The 23,198-nt window shown below is 42.9% G+C and overlaps 1 protein-coding gene across 2 annotated transcripts in view; it reads left to right on the top strand.

Moving 5' to 3' along the window:
* The window catches only part of hpse2 (heparanase 2), a 346,454-nt gene that overhangs the window by 307,615 nt on the left and 15,641 nt on the right, over positions 1-23,198 (top strand). The window contains exon 10 of one of the 2 annotated variants that reach the window (XM_072239690.1): positions 22,954-23,099. In XM_072239690.1, coding sequence (XP_072095791.1) covers positions 22,954-23,099 — 146 coding nt within the window. Of the gene's footprint in view, positions 1-17,368; positions 17,434-22,953; positions 23,100-23,198 lie in introns of those variants that run through there. The other variant, XM_072239691.1, reaches the window with a different exon arrangement.

Consider the following 23,198-nt stretch of genomic DNA (forward strand, 5'->3'; position numbering starts at 1 on the left):
GCCATTCTCACTCCAGTACTATGCCCTAACAGATGAGGAATGAAGAACTGAGAACAAAAAGAGAAACTTACCAGATATTTTACCTCACCCAAGCCTGATGAGCCAAAGCCACTCCAAACACTGGCCCACTCACAACAATGGCCGCTCCGTTTGCACTGGTGTTACTTTTATTTGCCCTTTCTAATGAATCCCTCCTTGCTGGTTGGTTGCCGCCCAATTCAGAGAAACTGCCGTGAAGCTCTGCCGTTTAAATCTTGATCGTGAATCTAATTGAAAAGGTAGATCTTTTCACACACTCCCTCTCTGTTGATTGGTCACCCAAAATAAGGTTTGGGCTACTTATCTAACAAAGGATGTGCTGGCATTGGAGCAGGTCCAGAGGAGGTTCATGTGAACGATTGCAGGAATGAAAGGGTTAATGCTTAGGGCAGTTTTGACTGGCCTTGTAGAGCCTTCCTGTCCGCCACAGTGCAGTTTCCATACCACGCAGTGATGTGGCTTGTAAGGATGCTCTCTACTGCACGTCTGTAGAATACAGTAGTTCCCCTCTCTGCTTGCAGTCCTGATTCTGGGTCTCCACGTAAAACATTGATGCCTCTGTTGCCTTCATAGGTGCTCTTTAACTTGCTGACTTCTTCCAGCTGTTTGATTTTGCTGTTAATTAATCTCCTTAAATGATTTCTCTTGATGGATAGATGCTGGATTAATACCCAACTAGGGCAGAAGTTGAAAGTCGTAGTTACATGTGGTCCCATGGTCCTTGGACTTCATGCTCAGAGGAGGTCAGTGTTGCAATACGTAAGGTGGACCTTTGACAACTGGGCCGCTGTAGGTGGGAAGTGCAAGAGAAGCCAAGGGCCAGCTGATCCATCGTGACCTCTGGTGGACCCACTGGGACCCTTGAGCCTCAGATTCAGCTTCATTTATCACGTGAAATGTTTCATTTGCTTTAACAACCTACACACCCGAGAGTTAAACAGCATGCTTATGAGGATAGGTTGAGCAAACTGGGGCTTACCTCTTTGGAACAAAGGAGAGAGAGAAGTGACTTGACAGAGGTGTTAAAGTTGATAAGAGGCATAGATAAGAGTGGACAGTCAGAGACTTTATTCCTAGGGCAGAAATGCACAATATGAGAGGGCATATTTTTAAGGTGTATGAAGGAAAGTATATGGGGGATGTCAGAGATAAGGTTTTTACACAGAGAGTGGTGTTTGTATGCCAGGGCTGGTGATGGAAACAGATACATTAGGAATAATTCAAAAGCTCTTATATAGCCACGTGGGTAAATGGAAAATGGAGGGCTATGTGGGAGGGAAGGGTCAGATTGATTTTAGAGTAGGTTAAAAGGTCAGCAGAATATCAGGGGCCAAAGGGCCTGTACTGTGCTGTAGCGTTCTATGTCTGATGTTCTGCGTTCTTCTCCCGTACTTAATCCCTTTGGAAAGTGATGCGGAATTAACCTACACACCAGAAAACCTGAGGATGCTGGAAATCCAGACCAACGCACACAATATGTTGGAGGAACTCAGCAGGTCAGGCAGCATCTATGGGATTCAATAAAACAGTCGACGTTTCAGGCCAACACCCTTCCCCCTTCCTTTCCAGTCCTGAAGAAGGGTCTTGGCTCGAAATGTCAACTGTTAATTCAGTTCTACAGATGCTGCCTGGCCTGCTGAGCTCCTCCAGCATTTTGTGTGTGTTGCTGTGGAATTAGCCTGTTTGAAAGGAGTGTTGGCACTGACACATTAAAGAGATGTCTGTCTCTTCCTTACTTTTAACTTACCACAAGATAAACCCATAATGACGTGGAAATGATTTTCATGCATGATCACACAAACCCAGATTAGGAACTACTTAATTTTATAGGAGATCATAAACACTGAGGGAGAGCTGTCTCTTCATGGCTTCATGAGAAAACTGTTAGTGGATTAAAAAGACCACAGCGAATCTGTATTTGTTTTTCATATGGCTTGTTCTGTTGCTGTGCCAGATTGTGTCTACCAATCTCTCTGGTGGCTCTATTTCGTTGTTGCAAAGAGCTGAGGAGAAAAACCACATAGAGACATAAAGAGTAGACAAGTGACTTATGTGAGTCTTGGAACGCACAAGTGTCTTTCCCTCATACTATTTCAGAAATACTATATAATGCATGAAGATAGGGATGAGCTTCCTTCTAACTTGAGGTGGGAATTATCTGCGGCAAAGGAGCAGGGCCCTTGTTTAGGACACCACTCAGGTTTAAAAGTTTGGGACTGTTCATTGTGGGTGGTCTTGAGACTCTGAAAAGCCTGAAGATCGGAGGGGACAGGGAGATGAGGAGCCCAGAGAAGATGAGGAGTACCAATGGCTGATGCTTCGTAAGTTGAGAATGAATATTTTGGATCCACTTCTGGTTCAGGTTGGGTACTGTTTCTATTTTCTACCTTAGTGGTTAACAAAATTGAATTGGTTTGAATTGGAAAGCTGGATCCAAAGAGATGCATGAACTTTCAGTTTCTCTAAAAATTAGCTGGATTTATCACATGTACACAGAACATCAAAATATACAGTGAAATGTGTTGTTTGCGTCAACGACCAACACAATCTGGGCATCTACTGGAGCGGCCCATAAGTGTTGCCAACATTGCATACCCATTTTTCACCAACCATAACCTATGTGTCTTTGCACCCAGAGGAAATCCACGTGGTCATGGGGAGAACATTCAAACTCCTTAGAGAAAGCAGCAGAAATCAAACCCTGATCAGTGATCACAGGCGGCTGTAAAGCGTTATTCTAACCACTATGGTGCAATGGGAGATGACGCAGCTCTACATTATGGGAGGCTGCAATATGGATTGACACCCTCACAGCCGGGCATTTTCCCTGTCTAGTGTGGGTAGGGTCTTTGATTACGCTGGCTGCTTTACTGAGGCCGTAAGAAGAGCAGACAGAATCCGTGGAGGGGAGGCTGGTTTGTGTGATGTGCTGACCTGTGTCCACAGCTCTCTATGATTTTCTTCTCAATTATTCCCCCCCGCCCCATCTCAATCACCGTGTTTCAGGTTTGGATCCTTTGTGTTAACTATCCAGCAGCAAGACCACAGTGTGACAGCTTCCTTTATTATATATCAGATGGAATCAGATAGGAAGGGGATGGTTTACATGCCGTGGTAAAGAAAGCAAACTATTAATATAAAGAAAAAAATGATCCACAGATGGGAGTTTGAATCCCACCATAAAAAGTTAAAGACCATTAATTAAATAAATCTGGAATTCAAAAGTCTTTTTTTAAAGAGTAACAGTGGCTATGAAACCATCCGACGTTGTAAATGGTCTAACTAGTTCACCGTATCACCGTATGTCCTTATGGGAAGGAAAGCAGTTTCCACCGTCGAGTCTGGGCTACGTGGGACTCCGTACAAACAGGAATGTAGTTACAAAAATGAGAAAGCCTGCAGATGCTCGAAATCCGAAGCAGCACACACACAAGAATAAACAGTCCAAATTTTGGGCCAAGACCCTTCTTTAGCTCTTCTCTGTTCTGTAAATGATCTTACAGGCCACCCAGTTACTAAAATGTATGAATAAAACTGGTCACCCTTCTGAGAGAGATTTCCATATAGGGTTATCTTGGAAATCGAGCACTGGCTATCTGGACCAAACCACATACTTGAGGCTGCTCCTACCTTTGCTCAGCCTGATCTAGCAACGCGAACCTCTCTTCCCTTCGTCCTCAATTGCTTGTCTAGCCTCCCGTTAAATATATCAATGTCATTCACTTCCTTACTGCCAGTGTGGGAGCGAGCACATAACATAGAACATAAGACAGAGAATATGAGAGGGCATTTCCTGATTGGAGGAAAGTAAGGGGGGAACGTTGGAGGTAGTTTTTTTTTTACACAGGGAGTGGTGGATGCGTGGAACATGCTGCCGGGGTTGATAGAGGCAGGTACATCAGGGACATTTAAGAGATTCCTCGATCAGTACATGGAAGAAAGCAGCTGGCCTGGGTTCAGTTCCTAGCCATCACACCATGGGCAGCATGGTAGTGTGGCAGTTAACATAACATTTTACAGTGCCAGAGACCTGGGCTCAGTTCCCATCGCTGTCAGTAAGGAGTTTGCATGTTCTCGCCGTGACCATGTGGTTTCCTCCGGGTGCTCTGGTTTCCTCCCACATTCCAAAGACGTACCGGTTAGTAGGTTACTAGGTCACTTGGGTGTAAAAAGGCAGTGTGGGCTTGCCGTACCGAAAGGACCTGTTACTGTTCTGTGTCTCGGGATAAATTTTTTTAAAAACTGGAGGGCTATGCAGGCGGGAATGGTTAGATTGATCTTGGAGTTGGTTGACAGGTTAGCACAGGATAGTGGGCCAAAGAACCTGTACTGTTCTGTGTTCTGTGTCTTAACATTACAGTACAAGAACAGGCCCTTCAACCGACGATGTTGTGCTAAACTAATTGAACTCATAATCAAGTGGCTAACTAAACCAATCCCTTCTGCCGACACAACGTCCACACGCCAGCATTCTCTGCACATGTACAGTACCTATAAAAAGTATTCTCCCCCCCCCCCTTCCCCCGGAAGTTTTCATGTTTTATTGTTTTACAACACTGATTAATAGTGATCTCCAGCTTTTTTTTTGGCACAAATCAAACGAGAAAGACTCTTCCATGTCAAAGTGAAAAGGATCTCTACAAAATGATTTAAATGATTTAAATTAGTTACAAATATAAAACACAAAATAATTAATTGTATAAGTAATATGACACACCAAATCATCACTGGTGCAGCCAATTGGTTTTGGAAGTCACAGTAATTAGTTAGTGGAGATCACCTGTTCAGTCAAGGTGTTTCAGTTGATTGTAGTAACAATACACCTGGATCTGGAAGGTCAACTGCTGGTGAGTCAGTATCCTGGTAAAAACTACACCATGAAGACAAAAGAGCAATCCAAGTAACTTCATGAAAAAGGTTATTGAAAAGCACAAGTCAGGAGATGGATACAAGAAAATTTCCCAGTCACTGAATATCGCTTGGAGTACAGTTAAGTCAATCATCGAGGGATGGAAAGAATATGGCTCAGCTGTAAATCTGCCTGGAGCAGGCCGTCCTCAAAAACTGAGTGACTGTGCAAGAAGGGGACTAGTGAGGGAGGCCACCAAGAGACCCATAACAACTCTGGAGGAGTTACAAGCTTCAGGAGCTGAGATGGGAGAGACTGTGCATACAACAACTGTGGCCAGGGTGCTTCACCAGTCACAGCTTCATGAGAAAGAGGCAAAGAGAAAGTCATTGTTGAAAAAAGCTCACGTGAAATCTTGGCTGGAGTTTGTCAGAAGGCATGTGGGAGACTCTGAAGTCAGCTGGAAGAATGTTCTATGGTCTGATGAAACTGAAATTGAGCATTTCGACCATCAGACTGAATGCTATGTTTGGCATAATCCAGAAACTGCACATCATCAAAAACACACCATCCCTCCCGTGAAGCACGGTGGTGGCTGCATCATGCTGTGGGGATGCTTCACTGCAGCAGACTCTGGAAGACTTGTGAAGGTAGAGGGTAAAATGAATACAGCAAAATACGGGGAAATCCTGGAGGAAAACCTGATGCAGTCTGCAAGAGAACTGCGACTTGGGAGAAGATTTCTTTTCTAGCATGACTATGACCCCAAGCATAAAGCCAAAGCTATACAGGAGTGGCTTAAAAACAACAAAGTTAATGTCCTGGAGTGGACAAGTCAGAGTCCAGACCTCAATCCAATTGAGAAATTGCGGCTGGACTTGAAAAGGGCTGTTCACTCATGATCCCCCTGCAATCTGACAGAGCTTGAGCAGTTTTGTAAAGAGGAATGGGGAAAACTTACAGTGTCCAGGAGTGCAAAGACCTATCCACCCAGACCCAAGGCTGTAATTGCTGCCAAAGGTGCATCTACTAAATACCGACTTGAAGGGAGTGAATACTTATCCAATCAATTATTTTGTGTTTTATATTTGTAATTAATTTAGATCACTTTGTAGAGATCTGAATTCACTTTGACAAGAAAGAGTCTTTTTCTCTTGATCCGTGTCAAAAAGCCAAATTAAATCCATTGTGATTCAATGTTGTAAAACATGAAAACTTCCCGGGGGGGGGGGCGGCGGGGAATACTTGTTATAGGCACTGTATGCGTCTATCTAAGAGCCTCTTCACTGCCTCTATTGTATTTATTTGTCACATGTACATCAAAATGCATCACTATGTGTTGTTTGTGTCGAGTCAAATCAGTGAAGATGCTTAAGGTGACAACATAGTATACCCACAGCTTACCAGCCCTAACTCTAAATTTTTGGAAAGTGGAAGAAAACCAGAACACCGAGAGGAAACCCACGTGGTCACAGCGAGTACGTACAAACTCATTATGGACATCGGACGGAATTGAACCCTAATCTTAGAGCTGGCATGTAGTAGTATTATGCTAACCATTACCCTACAGTGCCGCCCATATATTGCCTCTATACTCTTCATAAAATACAATAAAGAGAACTTTACACAGTCCTCTACAGCAAAGTGAAACTCAAGTTCAATACAGGTTTCCTCCTGGCCAGAAATAAGCCTGAGAGCTTAGTTTTTACATTCTGTACAGTCTTGACAATAGTATGGTCTATTTGTATTCCAGTCAAACATACGAATCAGTGGGGATGGCATGGTAGCACGAGGTTGAGGTAGTAACACTACTATAGAGCCAACAGTCACTAATTGGGTTTCAGTTGCTGCTGAAAGGAGTTTGTACATTCTCCCCATAACACTGTGGGTTTCCTCCAGTTTTCAAAAATGTACTGGTTAGGATTAATAAATTGTGTGTGTTGTAGCGTGGATGAAATGACCGGAGAGACAGAGTCACCGGTAGATACAAATCAGCTTCTTTATTTGACACAACAAGGTACAGCAGGCATCATACGGATGGAGACGTTTTCAGTAGAAAGGTCTGCTAGCCCAATGTGGGCTCGATATTTATATGCTAAACACAAAGGCAATCGCTACTTAAAAAATTACAGACAATGGTTCCTTTTGAAGGTACATACAAACATCAAACCTTCTGACTTCATCCTTTCCTTCTGATGCCAACATGTCTGGGTTGGTATCCACAGCCTTTAGGAATGCAAGTTAAATCCACATTACATTTATTTGGCATTTTACGTGCTAACATAGAAGACAATTCTTATCTATGAAGTATAGATAATACTGTCTTCGAAACTACCTGTAAACTTCACACTTCCATCTGCAGCGTCTGGCTAGTATCCCGATACTTACAGTTTTCAGGAAATGCATTGTTGTGAACTCAATCCACAGTACTTTGTCAAATAGAATGGTGGCCAGAGTCATTTAAGTGTAAATGAATCATCTCCCCAAAAACCCACTCTAACAGTGTGCATGCTACTTTGATGTCAGAAGTGTGGTGACACTTGTGGGCTGCTCCCAGCACAATCCTCGGACTGTGTTGGTCGTTTACGCGAACAATGCATTTCACTGTTTCTTTCGATGAACGTGCGACGAATGAAGCTAATCTTTTTTAATAAAAAAGTGATTTTTAATCTTTAACTGTCCCCAGAAGAATGGCCCTGTGCTATTGCTTGGAAGTGATGTACTCACCTGAGGGGGTTTAGGGTTAAATAATTCCAGGAGTGGAAGGGCTACTCTCAGGTCAACAGGAAGAATCGGGTTGCATTGGAAAGCTAATCCACCCGCAGAGCGCAACGGGCTTCTGTTCAGCTCGAGCACTACACCAATGAAATAACATGTTAGGTTGTTTTTTTTGTAATAAACACCTGAGGAAGGGAAAGGTCAGATCCAGTTGTATAATTAGTGTTTTTAAAAATGCAAACAACGAAGGGTCTCGGCCTGAAACGTCGACTGCACCTCTTCCTAGAGATGCTGTCTGGCCTGCTGCGTTCACCAGCAACTTTGATGTGTGTTGTATAATTAGTGTGATGTGTTTATGTTGGCTTTCTCAGCACTGACCACAACGATTCTAATCCTGACGTGGAGACAAAGTTTGTGATGGTTTCAAATAAGGGGTGCGTTTATCAATTTGAACCCCACACAGGATGCTTCCCTTCAGAACACACATTTGCAGCTCAGTCCATAGCTCACAGCCCACTTGTTTTGGGTTCCTTTGCTGCAAACTTGTCGTGTTCTTTCCGACGTTCTTGAGCATTGGCTGAAGGATTTAATATTCCCCTACCTGTCTCAAGGAAAGCTTCTAACCCACTCTTGAACAGACCTCTTATACGATAAGATGGACTCAACCTCATAACCTTCCCCGTTATGATCTTGCACTTTAATCATTTACCTGCACTGCACTCATTCAGTAACTTTTATAGTTATTGTTTTATCTAATGCTAGCTGAAGGCACTGTGCAGTGATTTGATCTGTATGGATAGTATGCAAGTTCAAGTTCAAAGTTCAGAGTAAATTAATTACCAAAGTACATCTACGTCACCATATCCAACCCTGAGATTCATTTTCTTGCAGGCATACTCAATAAATCCAGCAACCATAATGTAATCAAAGGGAAACTGTGCCAACAGGGTGTCCAACCGGTGTGCAAAAGACAACAAACTGTACAAGTACAAAAAGAAATAATAATAATAATAAATAAATAAGGAATAAATGTCGAGAACATGAGATGAAGAGTCCTTGAAAGTGAGTCCATTGGTTGTGGGAACATTTCAATAATGGGGCAAGTGAAGTTGAGTGAAGTTATCTCCTTTGGTTCAAGAGCCTGACGGTTGAGCGTTAGTAACTCTTCCTGAACCTGGTGGTGTGACTCCTGTACTTTCTTCCTAATGGCAGCAGTCAGAAGACAGCATGACCTGGGTGGTGGGGGACCCTGAAGATAGATGCCTCCTTCCTGCATCAGTGCTCTGTCAGGATGCGCTTAGTGGTGGAGAGGGCTTTACCTATGATGGCCTTCCTTTTTCCATGATAGACAAACTTTTTTACTGTATCATGTCACAATGATACACCAAAAACCAAAACCAATTTTGCAATAGTGGTTAAAGCAACACTTTACATTGCAATTGGGGTTCACTTCCTGCCATAGTCTTTAAGGAATTTGTATATTCTCCCCGTGATTATGCAGGTTTCCTCCGAGTCCTCTGGTTTCCTCCCACATTTGCAGAGACGTACGAGCTGTGGTTACTAAGTTACGGGCATGCTATATTGTCACCAGAAGCATGGTGACACGTCGGCTGCCCCCTTCACCTCCTCGGACTGTGTTAGTCGTCGAAACAAATGATACATTTCACGAACAAGAGCAAGTCTGCAGATGCTGGAAATCCGAGCAACACACACAAGATGCTGGAGGAACTCAGCAGGCCAGGCAGCATCTGTGGGAAAGAGTACAGTTGATGTTTCAGGCCGAGACCCTTCGTCAGGATGGGAGGAAAAGATGAGGAGTCAGAGTAAGTAAGTGAGGGGAGGGGTGGAGGAAACACAAGGTGATAGGTGGGGGGGGAGGGGGGAGGTAAAGAGCTGGGAAATTGATTGGTGAAGGAGAAGCAGGGATGGAGAAGAGGGAATCCGATAGGATAGGACATAAGGCCGTGGAAGAAAGAAAGGGAGGAGAAGTACCAGAGGGAGGTGGTGGGCAGGTAAGGAGATAAGGTGAGAGAGAGAAATGGGAATGGTGAATGGTGAAGGAGAGGATGGCATTACCAGACGTTCAATAAATCGATGTTCATACCATCAGGTTGGAGGCTACCCAGATGGAATATAAGGTGTTGCTCCTCTAACCTGAGTATGGCCTTGTCGTGACGTCGACTGTTCTCTTTTCCAAAGATGCAGACTGGCCTGCTGAGTTCCTCCAGCATTCTGTGTGTGTTGCTCGACACATTTCACTGTATGTTTCAATGTTTTGATGTACATGTGACAAATGAAACTAATCTGTAAATCTTTTAACGCCCAATTTTTGGGTCCTTTCAGAGATACTATTCTTGTCTGCAATTTTTTCTAGCTTCCAGCCCATTGACTGTCACTGAAACATGTTACGTTGAAGAACAGTGGTCAAGATGCTGTGGAAGGTGTTTCCTCCCCACCCATCCCACTTCACCCTCTTTTCTGAACCAAGTAGCAAGTACTGTATGGCCTCTAGTGCTGAGGTGGGCATCAGTCCATTTGACACCGAATGTGGTTTATGATGGGAGCTCTGAACTGAAATAGATTTGGCCATTCGAGAAGCCTGACCATTTACACTGAGGCGAAGGCCCCGGTTTAATTGTGGCCTCCAGTTCTGCCCGGGTGGAGTTTGCATCTTCTCTCCTGGGTTTGCAATTTCCTCCCACATGCCTAAAATGTATGGATTGGTAAAGTACGGAATATGCCCTTGGTGTGTCGATGAGTGGTGGGATCCAGGGAGAATTAATGGGAATTTGGGAAGAATAAAACAAGATCAGTGTTGGACTGGTGGAAGTGGATGCTTGATCAAAGACAAGATAACTTTCTTTTCGTTCTGCAATTTTGTTAATAAATTCTCACAATTTGTTGTAATGAAGTTTCAGGTACAACGTCAGAATCACAGCCAGCTTTATTGTCACTAACTCACATGATGTGAAATTTGTTGTCTTGTGGCAGGGGTACAGCACAAAGATGTTTCGAGTTGAAGGGCTGTCCGGCAAGGGTATCGGCGCAAAACGCAGACTATTGATTTCTCTTCTTAGGTGTTGTCTGACCTGCAGGATCCCTCCAGCATTTTGTGTGTGTCATTTTTGACTCAAATCAGTGAACCTTTGATAATCCAGCAGTTCAAGACTTTGGTGGTGCCAGGCAGAAGTTCCAGACTGCTGGATGGAAGTTACTCCCATTAATACCCTGACACACTTTAATTCACCTTCTTATAAGAGGTTACATAATAGAACAATAAATATTCCAGTCAACACAATGAGTTTAAAGGGAGTGTAGCAGATAGGATTCCAGTGAGATTAAAGGAGCCTTGATAATGGTATTGGTTTGTTATTGTCACATGTACTCATATACAGTGAAAAGCTTGTCTTGCACACTGTTCATGCAGATCAAATACTTACACAGTGCATTGAGAGAGTACAAGGTAAAACAATAACAATGAAGAACGAAGGGCAAAAAGCTATCGGAAAAATGCAATGCAGGTAAACGATAAGGTACAAGATCATAGTGAAGTAGATTGTGAGGTCAAGACCATCTTATTGTGCTGGGGAACTGTTAAATAGTTTTATAACAGTAAGATAGAAGCTGTCCTTGAGCCTAATGGGAGCACAGGAAATGGTTCTGTAGTGAGTGGGAAACAAAGTCCTGTGGGTTTTAAAGGAAGCGGGGAAGATGGGACCCAATGCGTTTGAAGCAAACATGGAAATCATGGCCTCATATAACCATATAACAATTACAACACGGAAACAGGCCATCTCAGCCCTTCTAGCCTGTGCCGAACTCTTACTCTCATCTAGTCCCACCGACCTGCACTCAGCCCATAACCCTCCATTCCTTTCCTGTCCATATAGCTGTCCAATTTAACTTTAAATGACAACATCGAACCTGCCTCAAACACTTCTGCTGGAAGCTCTTTCCACACAGCTACCACTCTCTGAGTAAAGAAGATCCCCTCTCAACTTCAAGTTTTGCCCTTTAACTCTCAACTCATGTCCTCTTGTTTGAATCTCCCCCACTCTCAATGGAAAAAGCCTATCCACGTCAACTCTATCTATCCCCCTCATAATTTTAAAAACTCTATCAAGTCCCCCCTCAACCTTCTACGCTCCAAAGAATAAAGATCCAACTTGTTCAACCTTTCTCTGTAACTTAGGTGATGAAACCCAGGTAACATTCTAGTAAATCTTCTCTGTACTCTCTCTATTTTGTTGACATCTTTCCTATAATTCGGTGACCAAAACTGTACACAATACTCCAAATTTGGCCTCACCAATGCCTTGTACAATTTCAACAGTACAATTTCAATGCTCTGATTTATAAAAGCCAGCATACCAAAATCTTTCTTCTCCACCCTATCCACATGAGATCCTACCTTCAGGGAACTATGCACCATTATTCCTAGATCCCTCTGTTCTACTGCATTCTTCAATGCCCTACCATTTACCATGTCTGTCCTATTTTGATTAGTCCTACCAAGATGTAGCGTCTCACACTTATCAGCATTAAACTCCATCTGCCATCTTTCAGCCCACTCTTCTAACTGGCCTAAGTCTCAGTTTAAAGGCAGTGGGAAATATGGACCCAGTGAGTCCAAAGAGAGTGTGGAAAATAGAATCAGGTGAGTTAGACGCCAATTTCCACATTTCCAAACAATTGGAGAAGGAATTATTGGAAATGTATGTATCAGGGACTGTACCCTATCATACCCTCCTCCTTCCAGTGACATGTCTGACTTGCAGCGTCACCACGTCAGTCTGCAGCCAAAACAGTGTGAATTCTACACTGGAGCATCAGACAACAAGTGGTGGATGTGTGTTAAATAAATGTGAATCTGAGTTCATTATCCTGATCTGACTAAATCCTTGCATTTGGCATGACTCTCAGTGGGTGACTTTCAAAGTTCAAAGTAAATTTATTATCAGACTTCATTTATGTCACCAAATACAATCTTGAGATTCATTTTCTTGCAGGCATTTACAGGAAAATAAAGAAATACAATAGAGTTCATGAAAAACTGTACATAACAAAGACTGACAAATATCCAAAGTGCTATTATCATACCAATAATAAATTAAAAAAGTAAATAAATAATATTGAGAACGTGAGTTGTAAAGTCTGTGAAAGTGAGTCCATTGATTGTGGTGTCAGTTCAGTGTTGCGGTGAGTGAAGTTATCTACACTGTTGGAGGGTAATAACTGTTCCTGAGCCTCATAGTATGGGACTAAGGCTCCTGTACCTCCTTCCCCATGGGAGGAATGAGAAGAGAGTCTAGACTGGATGGTGATGGATACTGGATCTTGTGCCAGCGCTCCTTGTAGACGAGCTCCATAGTGGAGAGGGCTTTGCCTGTGATGGGCTGGGCAGTCACTTTCTGTATCTACCACTTCCAGTATCTACCACCTTCTGTATCTACCACTTTCTGTATCCACCACTTTCTGTATCCACCACTTTCTGTATCTACCACTTTCAGTGTCTACCACTTTCTGTATCTACCACCTTCTGTATCTACCACTTTCTGTATCTACCACCTTCTGTATCTACCACTTTCAGAGTCTACCACTTTCAGTATCTACCACTTTCAGTGTCTACCGCTTTCTGTATCCACCACTTTCTGTATCTACCACTTTCAGTATCTACCACTTTCTGTAGACCTTTTCATTCCTGGCATTTGTGTTTCCATACCACGCCTGGTAAACAGCTTCTCTTCCCGCGCCCTTGTGCAAATTCAGCTACCACCTATTCTTCCTCAGGTGACGGATGTACCTTGATTGCCCCTGCCGGCCCCTGAGACTCGGGCTGAAATTGCACTGTGGTCCCGTTCCTTTATCAAGGAGGAGACTTCTGAATTGGTGGTCTTGTCACCTTATACGTGGGCAACTTTAGTGGCCATGAACGTTCAAATGGCAGGTTCAATGCTTTACAAGTTATGGAAGTAGGTGGAGAAGATAGCAGCGCGCTGTGCGTGCACAGCTCTCCGGTGAAAATGATATCGTATCCGTTAAATAGGGGCCGTGGACAATTCTGATTTGATGGAGACAGATGTGAAAGCACAGAGCAACATCTGGAGAAATTTCTGAAATGCCGGTTCGCTGCTGCTGATACTGGGTGATCGAGAATCTTCCAGAGGGAAGGCCCCAAAATCCCCGGCTTTGCCTGCTGCTGGCGACCGAGACTGAGGTCGAATCATTCGGATAGAGATGGTGCTCGGTACTCGGTGTCGGAGGGCTGATCAGAGCTCTAAGTTTTCGGATGACTCAGAGTCGGACTGTGGTCGGCATGGCAGGAAGAGTTTTCTTCCTTCTCCCGTCTGCGTGAGATGCGGGACATTCGAGAGACTTTGAACTTTTTTACTGTGCCATGGCCTGTTCTTCATCAAGTTATGGTATTGTTGCCCTGTTGTAACTATATGTTATAATTATGTGGTTTTGTTAGTTTTTTCAGTCTTGGTCTGTCCTGTGTTTTGTGATATCACACCAGAGGAATATTGTATCATTTCTTAATGCATGCCTTACTAAATGACAATAAAAGAGGACTGCATGTCCTCATAATCTAATAATCTAATCTAATCTAAGTATAGTGGTTAGCATCACACAATTACAGCGCCAGCGATCAGCAGTTCTGGTTTAATTCCCACCACTGTCTGTAAGGGGTTTGTACTTTCTCCCTGTGGCCCTGTGGGCTTCAAGATTCAAATTTATTTATCACATTCACATTGAAACATGCAGTAAAATGCATCATTTGCATTAACAAACAACACAAGGAAGTGTTGTGGGCAGCCTGCAGGCGTTACCACACCTTCCAGCACCGACAAAGCCTGCCGACAATGCAGAACACAGCAAGCAACAAAACAACAAGAGCAAATCAAGCTCCTCACCGCCCTCCCACCCAACTGTGCTCAGTTTTGGCCACCTTGCTGGAAGAAAGATGTTATTAAACGTGAAAGTGCAGGGAGTATTTACAAAGATGTTGCCAAGTCTGGAGCATCGGAGGAGAGAGAAAGAGCAGTCATGTCCAGGTTGAAGATCTTTTATTGGACTGGTGGAGAATGTTCATACGTTCTCCCCCGTGACTGCATGGGTTTCCTCTGGGTGCTCTGGTTTCCTCCCACATTCCAAGGATGTACAGGTTAGGGTTAGTAGGTTATGATGCCACCAGAAACATGGCGACACTTGTGGGCTTCCCTCATGGCATATTGATTTGTGATTTGGTCATTGGTGCAAATGATGTATTTCATTGTATGTCTTGATGTGCACGTGACAAATAAGGCCAATCTTTAAAGCAGGGGTTCCATACCCTTTTAATGCATTGGACCCCAGGTTGGATATCCCTGCTTTGAAGGCTACGGGGAGAAGAATGGGTTCAGAGGGATAATAGATCAGACATGATTAAATAGTGAATCAGACTCGATGGGCTGAATGGCCTTATCCTGCTCCTATGTGATTTAATCTTAAGATCTTTAATGCTTGAAGCCCATAGTTTAACTCCAGCTCAAGCCCCAAAGGCTCTGCCCCAATCTGACTGACACAGAGCCCAGCGCTCTCACACAGTCTGGCACATTCACACGCCGATAGCTTGCATTCTTTGTTGAATTGTTTGGAGTGCTGCGCGAGGCAGTTTTCATCTGCCAGTTTCTGAGACTTGCTTCAGTGAAAGGCTGCAGTTAAACACTGCCACATGAGAGTCCCCACCAGAGAATAAACCTTGTGAGAACAGACCTAATTAGGCTTTACTCTAATGTACGAATGAATGACGCATGTTTGTTTCTGAAGTAATCTTAAATTCAAAGAAAACAAAAAAAAGACCTGATAAGAAAACTTCCATGTCTCATTGAAGGGTCAAAGTCAAGAGAATAGGGACAGTGGTTTGAAAAAAAAATACAAATAACAGCTTACTGGCAATTACATTTTCTGAGATTGTTGATTCATTGACCACTGTATCACAAACAATTCTGTCACTCATTTGGAATTTTAGTCAAAGTTGTGTTTTCCAAGATCCAGTTCAATGGGAAAGAGACCATGAGCTTTGTTCTCAGGTCATGCGTCTTCTCCCTATGGAATTTTTTGTTACGTTAATGAGGCTGCGGGGAAAAACTTGCCCTAGTCTTGCTTATCCTTCTGAGTTTCTCTGAATAAACTCATTTGTTGTGACCGTGTTGAAGAGATGACATTATTTAGGCACCTTGTGTTGCTTGAAGCTCAACTAAAAACTGCGGGTGCTGGAAATCTGAAATTTAAAAAAAAAATCGGAATATATTGCACAGGAGGTTACAGACGCTAGAATCAGCAGGTTGATCAGCATCATTGTGCGGGGAACAACTCTCGGTGCTTGGGGTTGAAATCCTGCTTCAGGAAAGCTGCAGGAAGCACCTGGTGGAAGGCGGAGGAACATTTTATGTGTGTTGCTCAACAGCTTTTCTTTCTGCTGTGCTAAAAAGCGAAGGAGAAGGAGGAGAGGTGACTTGATCGAGGTGTGCAAAATGATAAGGTTTTGAATAAATTTATTACCCAAGTACATATACATCACCATATGCTACGTTGAGATTCATTTTCTTGCAGGCATTTACTGGAACATAAAGAAATATAATAGAGTTTATGAAAAACTACACATTATAACCATATAACAATTACAGCATGGAAACAGGCCATCTCGGCCCTTCTGGTCCGTGCCGAACGCTTACTCTCACCTAGTCCCACCGGCCTGCACTCAGCCCATAACCCTCCATTCCTTTCCTGTCCATATAGCTATCCAATTTTGTTTTAAATGACAAAATCGAACCTGCCTCTACCACTTCTGCTGGAAGCTTGTTCCACACAACTACCACTCTCTGAGTAAAGAAGTTCCCCCTCATGTTACCCCTAAACTTTTGCCCTTTAACTCTCAACTCCTGTCCTCTTGTTTGAATCTCCCCCACTCTCAATGGAAAAAGCCTATCCATGTCAACTCTATCTATCCCTCTCATAATTTTAAATACCTCTATCAAGTTCCCCCTCAACATTCTATGCTCCAAGGAATAAAGACCCAACTTGTTCAACCTTTCTCTGTAACTTAGGTGCTGAAACCCAGGTAACATTCTAGTAAATCTCCTCTGTACTCTCTCTACTTTGTTGACATCTTTCCTATAATTCAGTGATCAGAACTGCACACAATACTCCAAATTTGGCCTCACCAATGCCTTGTACAATTTTAACATTACATCCCAACTCTTATACTCAATGCTCTGATTTATAAAGGCCAGCATACCAAAATTTTTCTTCACCACCCAATCCACATGAGATTTCGCCTTCAGGGAACTATGCACCATTATTCCTAGATCCCTCTGTTCTACTACATTCCTCAATGCCCTACCATTTACCATGTATGTCCTATTTTGATTAGTCCTACCAAAATGTAGCACCTCACACTTATCAGCATTAAACTCCATCTGCCATCTTTCAGCCCAATCTTCTAACTGGCCCAAATTTCCCTACAAGCTTTGAAAACCTACTTCATTAACCTGTAAACAATCAATGTGCAGACAGGAGATACAAAATCCTAAAAGCAGATACCATCATGGTCAGGGACATGTGCTACTATGCTCTTAATAGGCTTTTGAATGGTTCCCTAGTATGACAGATGGATCTTGACTTCATAATCTACCTTGTTATGATCTTGTACTTTGTAGTCTACCTGCACTTTCTCTGTAATTGTTGCACTTTATTATGCATTCTGTTGTTTTTCCTCAGTGCAATGAATTGATGTGAATGAACAGTATGCAAGACAAGCTTCTCACTGGACATCTATACATGTGACAATAATAAATCAATTCCAAATGTTGCTGAGTTCCTCCAGCATTTTGTGTGTGTTGCTCTGGATTTCCAGTATCTGCAGAATCTCTTGCGTTTACAATCTCAAATGACAATTCCAGAGCCGATGAAGGGTCTCAGCCTGAAATGTCAACTGTTCATTCGTTTGCATAGATGCTACCTGACCTGCTGAGTTCCTCCAGCATTTTGTGTGTGTTGCTCTGGATTTCCAGTATCTGCGGAATCTCTTGTCTTTCCAATCCCAAATGACCATTTCAGTGCTGATAAGGGTCTCAGGCTGAAACATTGACTGTTCATTCATCTCCATTGATGCTGCCTGACCTGCTGAGTTCCTTCAGCATTTTGTGTGCATTACTTCCAATTCCAGATATTGCTCTGCCAACTAACAAGAGAAACAACTCTTTAAATGACCTCTTCTCAATCATAAGTTTTGTTTCCTTTTCCCCTTTTACCCTTTTGTGAATATTGATCATTTTTATCCTTTAAACACTTGGCTGACCATCTTTCTGTCAGTTCACACCTGGATTCAAAGGCTGCCTTGTTAGCCACTCGAACAGTGACGACTGGAGTAAGCCACTGGGCAGACTCTGCAGGAATTAATGTTTGAGGTCAGTGACTTTTCAGCAGAGCTGCGAGAAGTTAGCAATAAAACAAGTCTCAGGTTGCAAACCTCTGCACTAATACAACCAAGCAGGAAGCTGCAGAGGTGATGAACCCAAACATCACAGGTAAATGAATCCACTGTGTCATAGAGATTAACGGCAAAGAAACTTTGAAGAGTAAATTAAGTTGCATTAAGCATCCATCACACCTACCCAGGAATACTGCACATGTCACACTATCACAAACAGTGTCATAAGCACTTAATTACCATAAGACCATAAAACATAGGATCAAAATTAGGCCACTTGGCACATTGACTCTGCTCTACAAGGCTGATTTAATATCTCTCTCAAATCCTTTCTCCTGCCTTCTTCCTGTAAACTTGTTTGACCTGATTAATCAACAACCTATTAACTTTTGCCTTAAATATATCTAATGATTTGTCATACGTAGATTCTGTGGCAATGAATTCCAGATTCACCTACAGCTAAAGAACATCCTCATCCCTGTTTTCAATGGGTGTTCCTCTATTCCAGGGGCTCCCAAATTTTTTTTAGGCCATGGACCCCAGGTTGGGAAACCCTGTTCTATTCTGAGGCTGTGTCCTCTGGTCCTAGACTCCCCCATTATTGAAAACATCATCTCCACACCCACTCTATCTAGACCAGGGGTTCCCAACCATTTTTATGCCATGGACTAATACCATTAAACAAGCGGTCGGGAACCCCTGATCTAGACCTTTCAAAATTCAATAGGTTTCAATGAGATCCACACTCATTCTTCTAAATTGCAGTGAGTACAGGCCCAGAGCCATCAAATGCTTCTCATATTTAACCCTTCCATTCTCTGATCATTCTTGTGAATCACCTGTGGCCCCTTTCCAATGCCAGCACACCTTTTCATAGAAAAGGGCCCAAAACTGCCCACAATACTCAGACCAATGCCTTATAGAGCCTCAGCACTACATCCTTGCTTTTGTATTCTAGTCCTCTTGAAATGAATGCTAACATTACATTTGCCTTTGTTACTACCAACTCAGTCTACAAGTTAATCTTTAGAGAATCCAGCACAAGGACTCCTAAGTCCCCTTCCACCTCTGATTTTGAATTTTCTCCAAATTTAGAAAACAGTCTGTGGATTTATTCCTTCTACCAAAGTATATGATCATGGACTCCCCTACACCATATTCCATCTGCCATTTCTTTACCCCTTCTTCCAATCTGTCTCCATCCTTCTGCAGACACTCTGCCCTCTCAACACTACCTGCCTCTTCACTTTTCTTCATATCTGCAAATTTGACCACAAATCTATCAATTCCTTCATTCAAATCGTTGACATATAACATGAAAAGAATACTGATCCCTGCGGCACGCCACTAGTCGCTGACAGCCAACCTGGAAAGGCACCCTTTATTCCGACTATTTGCCTCCTGCCAGGGGGCCAATCTTCTATCCATGTTAGTATCTTTCCTGCAATACCATGGGAGGTGTCTTGACAACAAGTCCTCTGAAAATCCAGATTAGCAACACACAGTGACTCTCCTTTGTCTACCCTGCCTGTTATTTCCTCAAAGAATTCCAACAGTTTTGTCAGGCAAGATTTCCCCGTAAGGAAACCATGCTGACTTTGGTCTATGATGTCATGTGCCTTCAAGTACTCCAAAACCTCATTCTTAGTAATAGATTCCAACATCGTCCCAATCACTGAAATCAGACTAACTGGCCAACGTTCCTTTCTTCTGCTTCTCTCGCTTCTTAAATAGTGTAGTGACATTTGCAATTTTCCATTCCTCCTGAACCATTGCTGAATCTAGTGATTCTTGAAAGATCCTTACTAATGCCACCATAATCTCTTCAGCTACCTCTTTCATTTGGCCCAGATGACTTATTTACCTTCAGACATTTCAGCTTCCCAGGCACCTTCTCCTTATTAATAGCAAAGACACTCACTTCTGTCCCTGACACTCTTGTATTTCTGGGTTTGTGATAGTATCTTCCACTGTGAAAAGTGATGCAAAATACTTACTAAATTTGTCCAACATTGCTTTATCCCCATTACTACCTTTCCAGTGGTCTGATATCCACTATCAGCTCTCTTGACCTCTTTATACATATGTTGAAAATACTTTTTGCATCCTCTTTTTATATTATTGGCTAGCTTACCTTCATATTTCATCATTTCTATCTTTATGGATTTTTTAGTTATAGCGTCATAGAATAGGGTCATAGAACAATGCTGCACCAAATCAGGCCCTTCAGCTCATCTAGTCTGTGCCAAACCATTAATCTACCTAGCCCCGTTAACTTGCATCCTGACTATGGCCCTCCATACCTCTGCCATCCACGTACCAATTCAAATTTCTCTTAAGTGTTGAAATCAACCCTGCATTTGTGTACCTTCTGTTGGTTTTTAGTAGCTTCCTAATTTTCTACCTTCCCATTAAATTTGGCTTATTATATGCTCTCTCTTTTGTTTTTATACTGTCTCTGACTTCCCTTGTCAGACATGGTTGCCTCATCTCGTATTTAGTATCCTTATTCACTTTTGGGATGTATCGATCTTGTGCCTTCTGAATTGCTCCCAGAAACTCTAGCCATTGCTGTTTTGCCATCACCCCTGCTAGTGTTCCCTTCCAATCAACTTTTGCTAGTTCCTTTCTTAAGCCTCTGTAATTCCCTTTACTGGACTATAATACTGATACATCTCCTTCTCAAACTCAGGGTGAATTCTATCATATTTTGACCCCACTTTTACACACATCCTGATGTGATCTAACGGTTATTAGAATCAACCATGGGAATGTGTTTGTAGTTCCGCTGGTGAATTGATGTGTGAGCAAACTGTCTGTGGATTACAGGAGCTTCAAATAATTGGCTGCTATCCAAGTTTAGAAAACCTTAGCATTCATCACTCTTTTAGCTTTCACACACCAGTGGTTCCATTTTCAAAGAACACTCTATATCAGGATGATGATTTATTCCGTCTTTTTATCGAATCAAGCCTTGTGTAGGATCTGCTGTTGAGTTTCAAAGCCTCAAATCAATCAATCTCTTCTCTCTCTCCGGCTTGTCATCTTCCTTTCTTGGTGCCAACACTGGTTAACTTTACAGAACTCCTTCCAATATTTCCTTAGTCTGCACTGATACTGCCCAGAGATTCTTTTTGAAAGGCTGAAGGTGGCGTGGCAGTTAGCATAACAATTTACAGCACCAGAGTTGGGAGTTCAATTTCTTCCACTGACTATAAGAAGTTTGTATTCTCTCCTCATGACCATGTGGGGTTTCCTCTGGGTGCTCTGGTTTCCTCCCACATTTGAAGGATGTACGGGTTAGTGAGTTGTGGGCATGCTATATTGGGGTCGGGTGCATGGTGACGCTTGCGGGCACACCCTCAGACTGTGTTGGTCACTGACGCAAACTGCACATTTTGATGTTTCGATGTACATGTAAAAGATAAGCTTTAATATCTTTGTCTTTATTGAATAGACATGAGTACTGTTTTTCAATAGAAACAGAAAACTTGGGAAATACTCAACAGGCTAGGTAGCATCTGTGGGGGGAGAAACTGTCAGCATTTCAGGTCTGGGAACTGCCTGAAGATTAGTTTATATAGAAGAGACAGTGGAGGATGGAAAATGGGTAGAGCAGAGGGAATAACTGACAGGGTGAGAGTCTGACTTGGCATTTAATGTCAGTATTTATTGTCATATGCACTGTTCATGAATATATAGAGGCAATAAATAATTGCAGCAGCATCACAGGGCATCAGATAAGCAGCATTCACAAGAAAAAAATAACTTGTACGAGAAAGAACAAAATTTGAACAAAAAAACCTAGTTTAGTGCAAAGTGATCAAAAAGGTCTCAGTGTTGTTAAACAGCGGCCATCTTGTGCCGGTTGGTTCAAGAACCAAATTGTTGAAGGGTAGTAGTGGTTCTACTGGCCTTCAGGATTACCTCACAGATTCAGTCTCTTTCCCTACGTAATGTGTTGCTACAGGTAAGACCCAAAGACCATAAGAAGCAGAATTCCGCAGAGCAGCAGAGTTGAGGGCGTTCTGGCCATTGAATCTGTCCCATCGTTCGATCATGGTTGATTTATAGCTCATGGCTTTAACCAGAGGGGTGGTGAATACATGGAATTTGTTTCCCTGGCAGAGGTTGACAGGGTCTTGGTTAGTCAGGGTGTGCAAGGTTACAGGGAGAAAGCAGAAGAGTGGGATTGAGATGGAAATGGATCAACCATGATGAAATGGTGGAGCAGATTTGATGGGCTGGATGGCCTGATTCTGCCCCTATGTCTTATGGTCTAAACCCCATTAGGCTGCCTTCTCCCCATAAACTTTATCAGCTTACCAATCAACCACCTTTCAACTTCTGGTTTAAATATTCCCAACGACATGGCCTCTGCAGCTGTCTCTGCTAATGAATTCCACAGGTTCACCACCCTCTGGCTGAAGAAATTCCTCCCCATCTCTGTTCTAAAGGGACGTCCTTATTCTGATTCTGTGCTCTCCGGTCCTGGAATCTCCCTCTGTCAGAAACATCCCCTCCACATCCACTCTGTCTAGGCCTTTCGATATTTGGCAAGCTTCAATGAGGTCTCTCTTCTTTCTCCTAAGACCGGTGAGACAGGTGAGACTGTGGGATGTGCTGAACAGTTCGGAATTTAGAGAAGTGAAAATAAAGAGAGAAAATGGTAGTTAAAAATGATGGCAGAGAAAAATTGCCAATTTGTTTGCAAACACCACAAAGACAGCTCCCGAGGTCGGGATTGAACCCACATCTTTGGAACTGTGAGACAGTAACCTACCAGCTGCACCAGTTATTTTGAACATTTTCTGTTTTACTTCAGATTTCCGGCGTCTTCTTATTGATTTTATTTTTCTTGACTTGCTCACAGGACTACTGGCTTTCTTTCCTCTACAAACGCTTGGTGGGAACCAAAGTTCTGAGGGTCCACGTGGCAGGTCTCCAGCGTAGACCCAGGCCTGGTCGAGTCATACGGGACAAGCTGAGGATCTACGCCCACTGCACGCACTCCCGCAAGTAAGTCCGCTTTGAATCGTCCCTGTCCGTCAGTCGCATCTGAAGGAAACAGCCATCCGAACTCAGTGTCTTTCAACTGCCGAGCAAGAATAATATCAA

The sequence above is a fragment of the Mobula birostris genome, chromosome 21 (genome assembly GCF_030028105.1).
Source record: "Mobula birostris isolate sMobBir1 chromosome 21, sMobBir1.hap1, whole genome shotgun sequence".
Lineage (NCBI taxonomy): Eukaryota > Metazoa > Chordata > Chondrichthyes > Myliobatiformes > Myliobatidae > Mobula > Mobula birostris.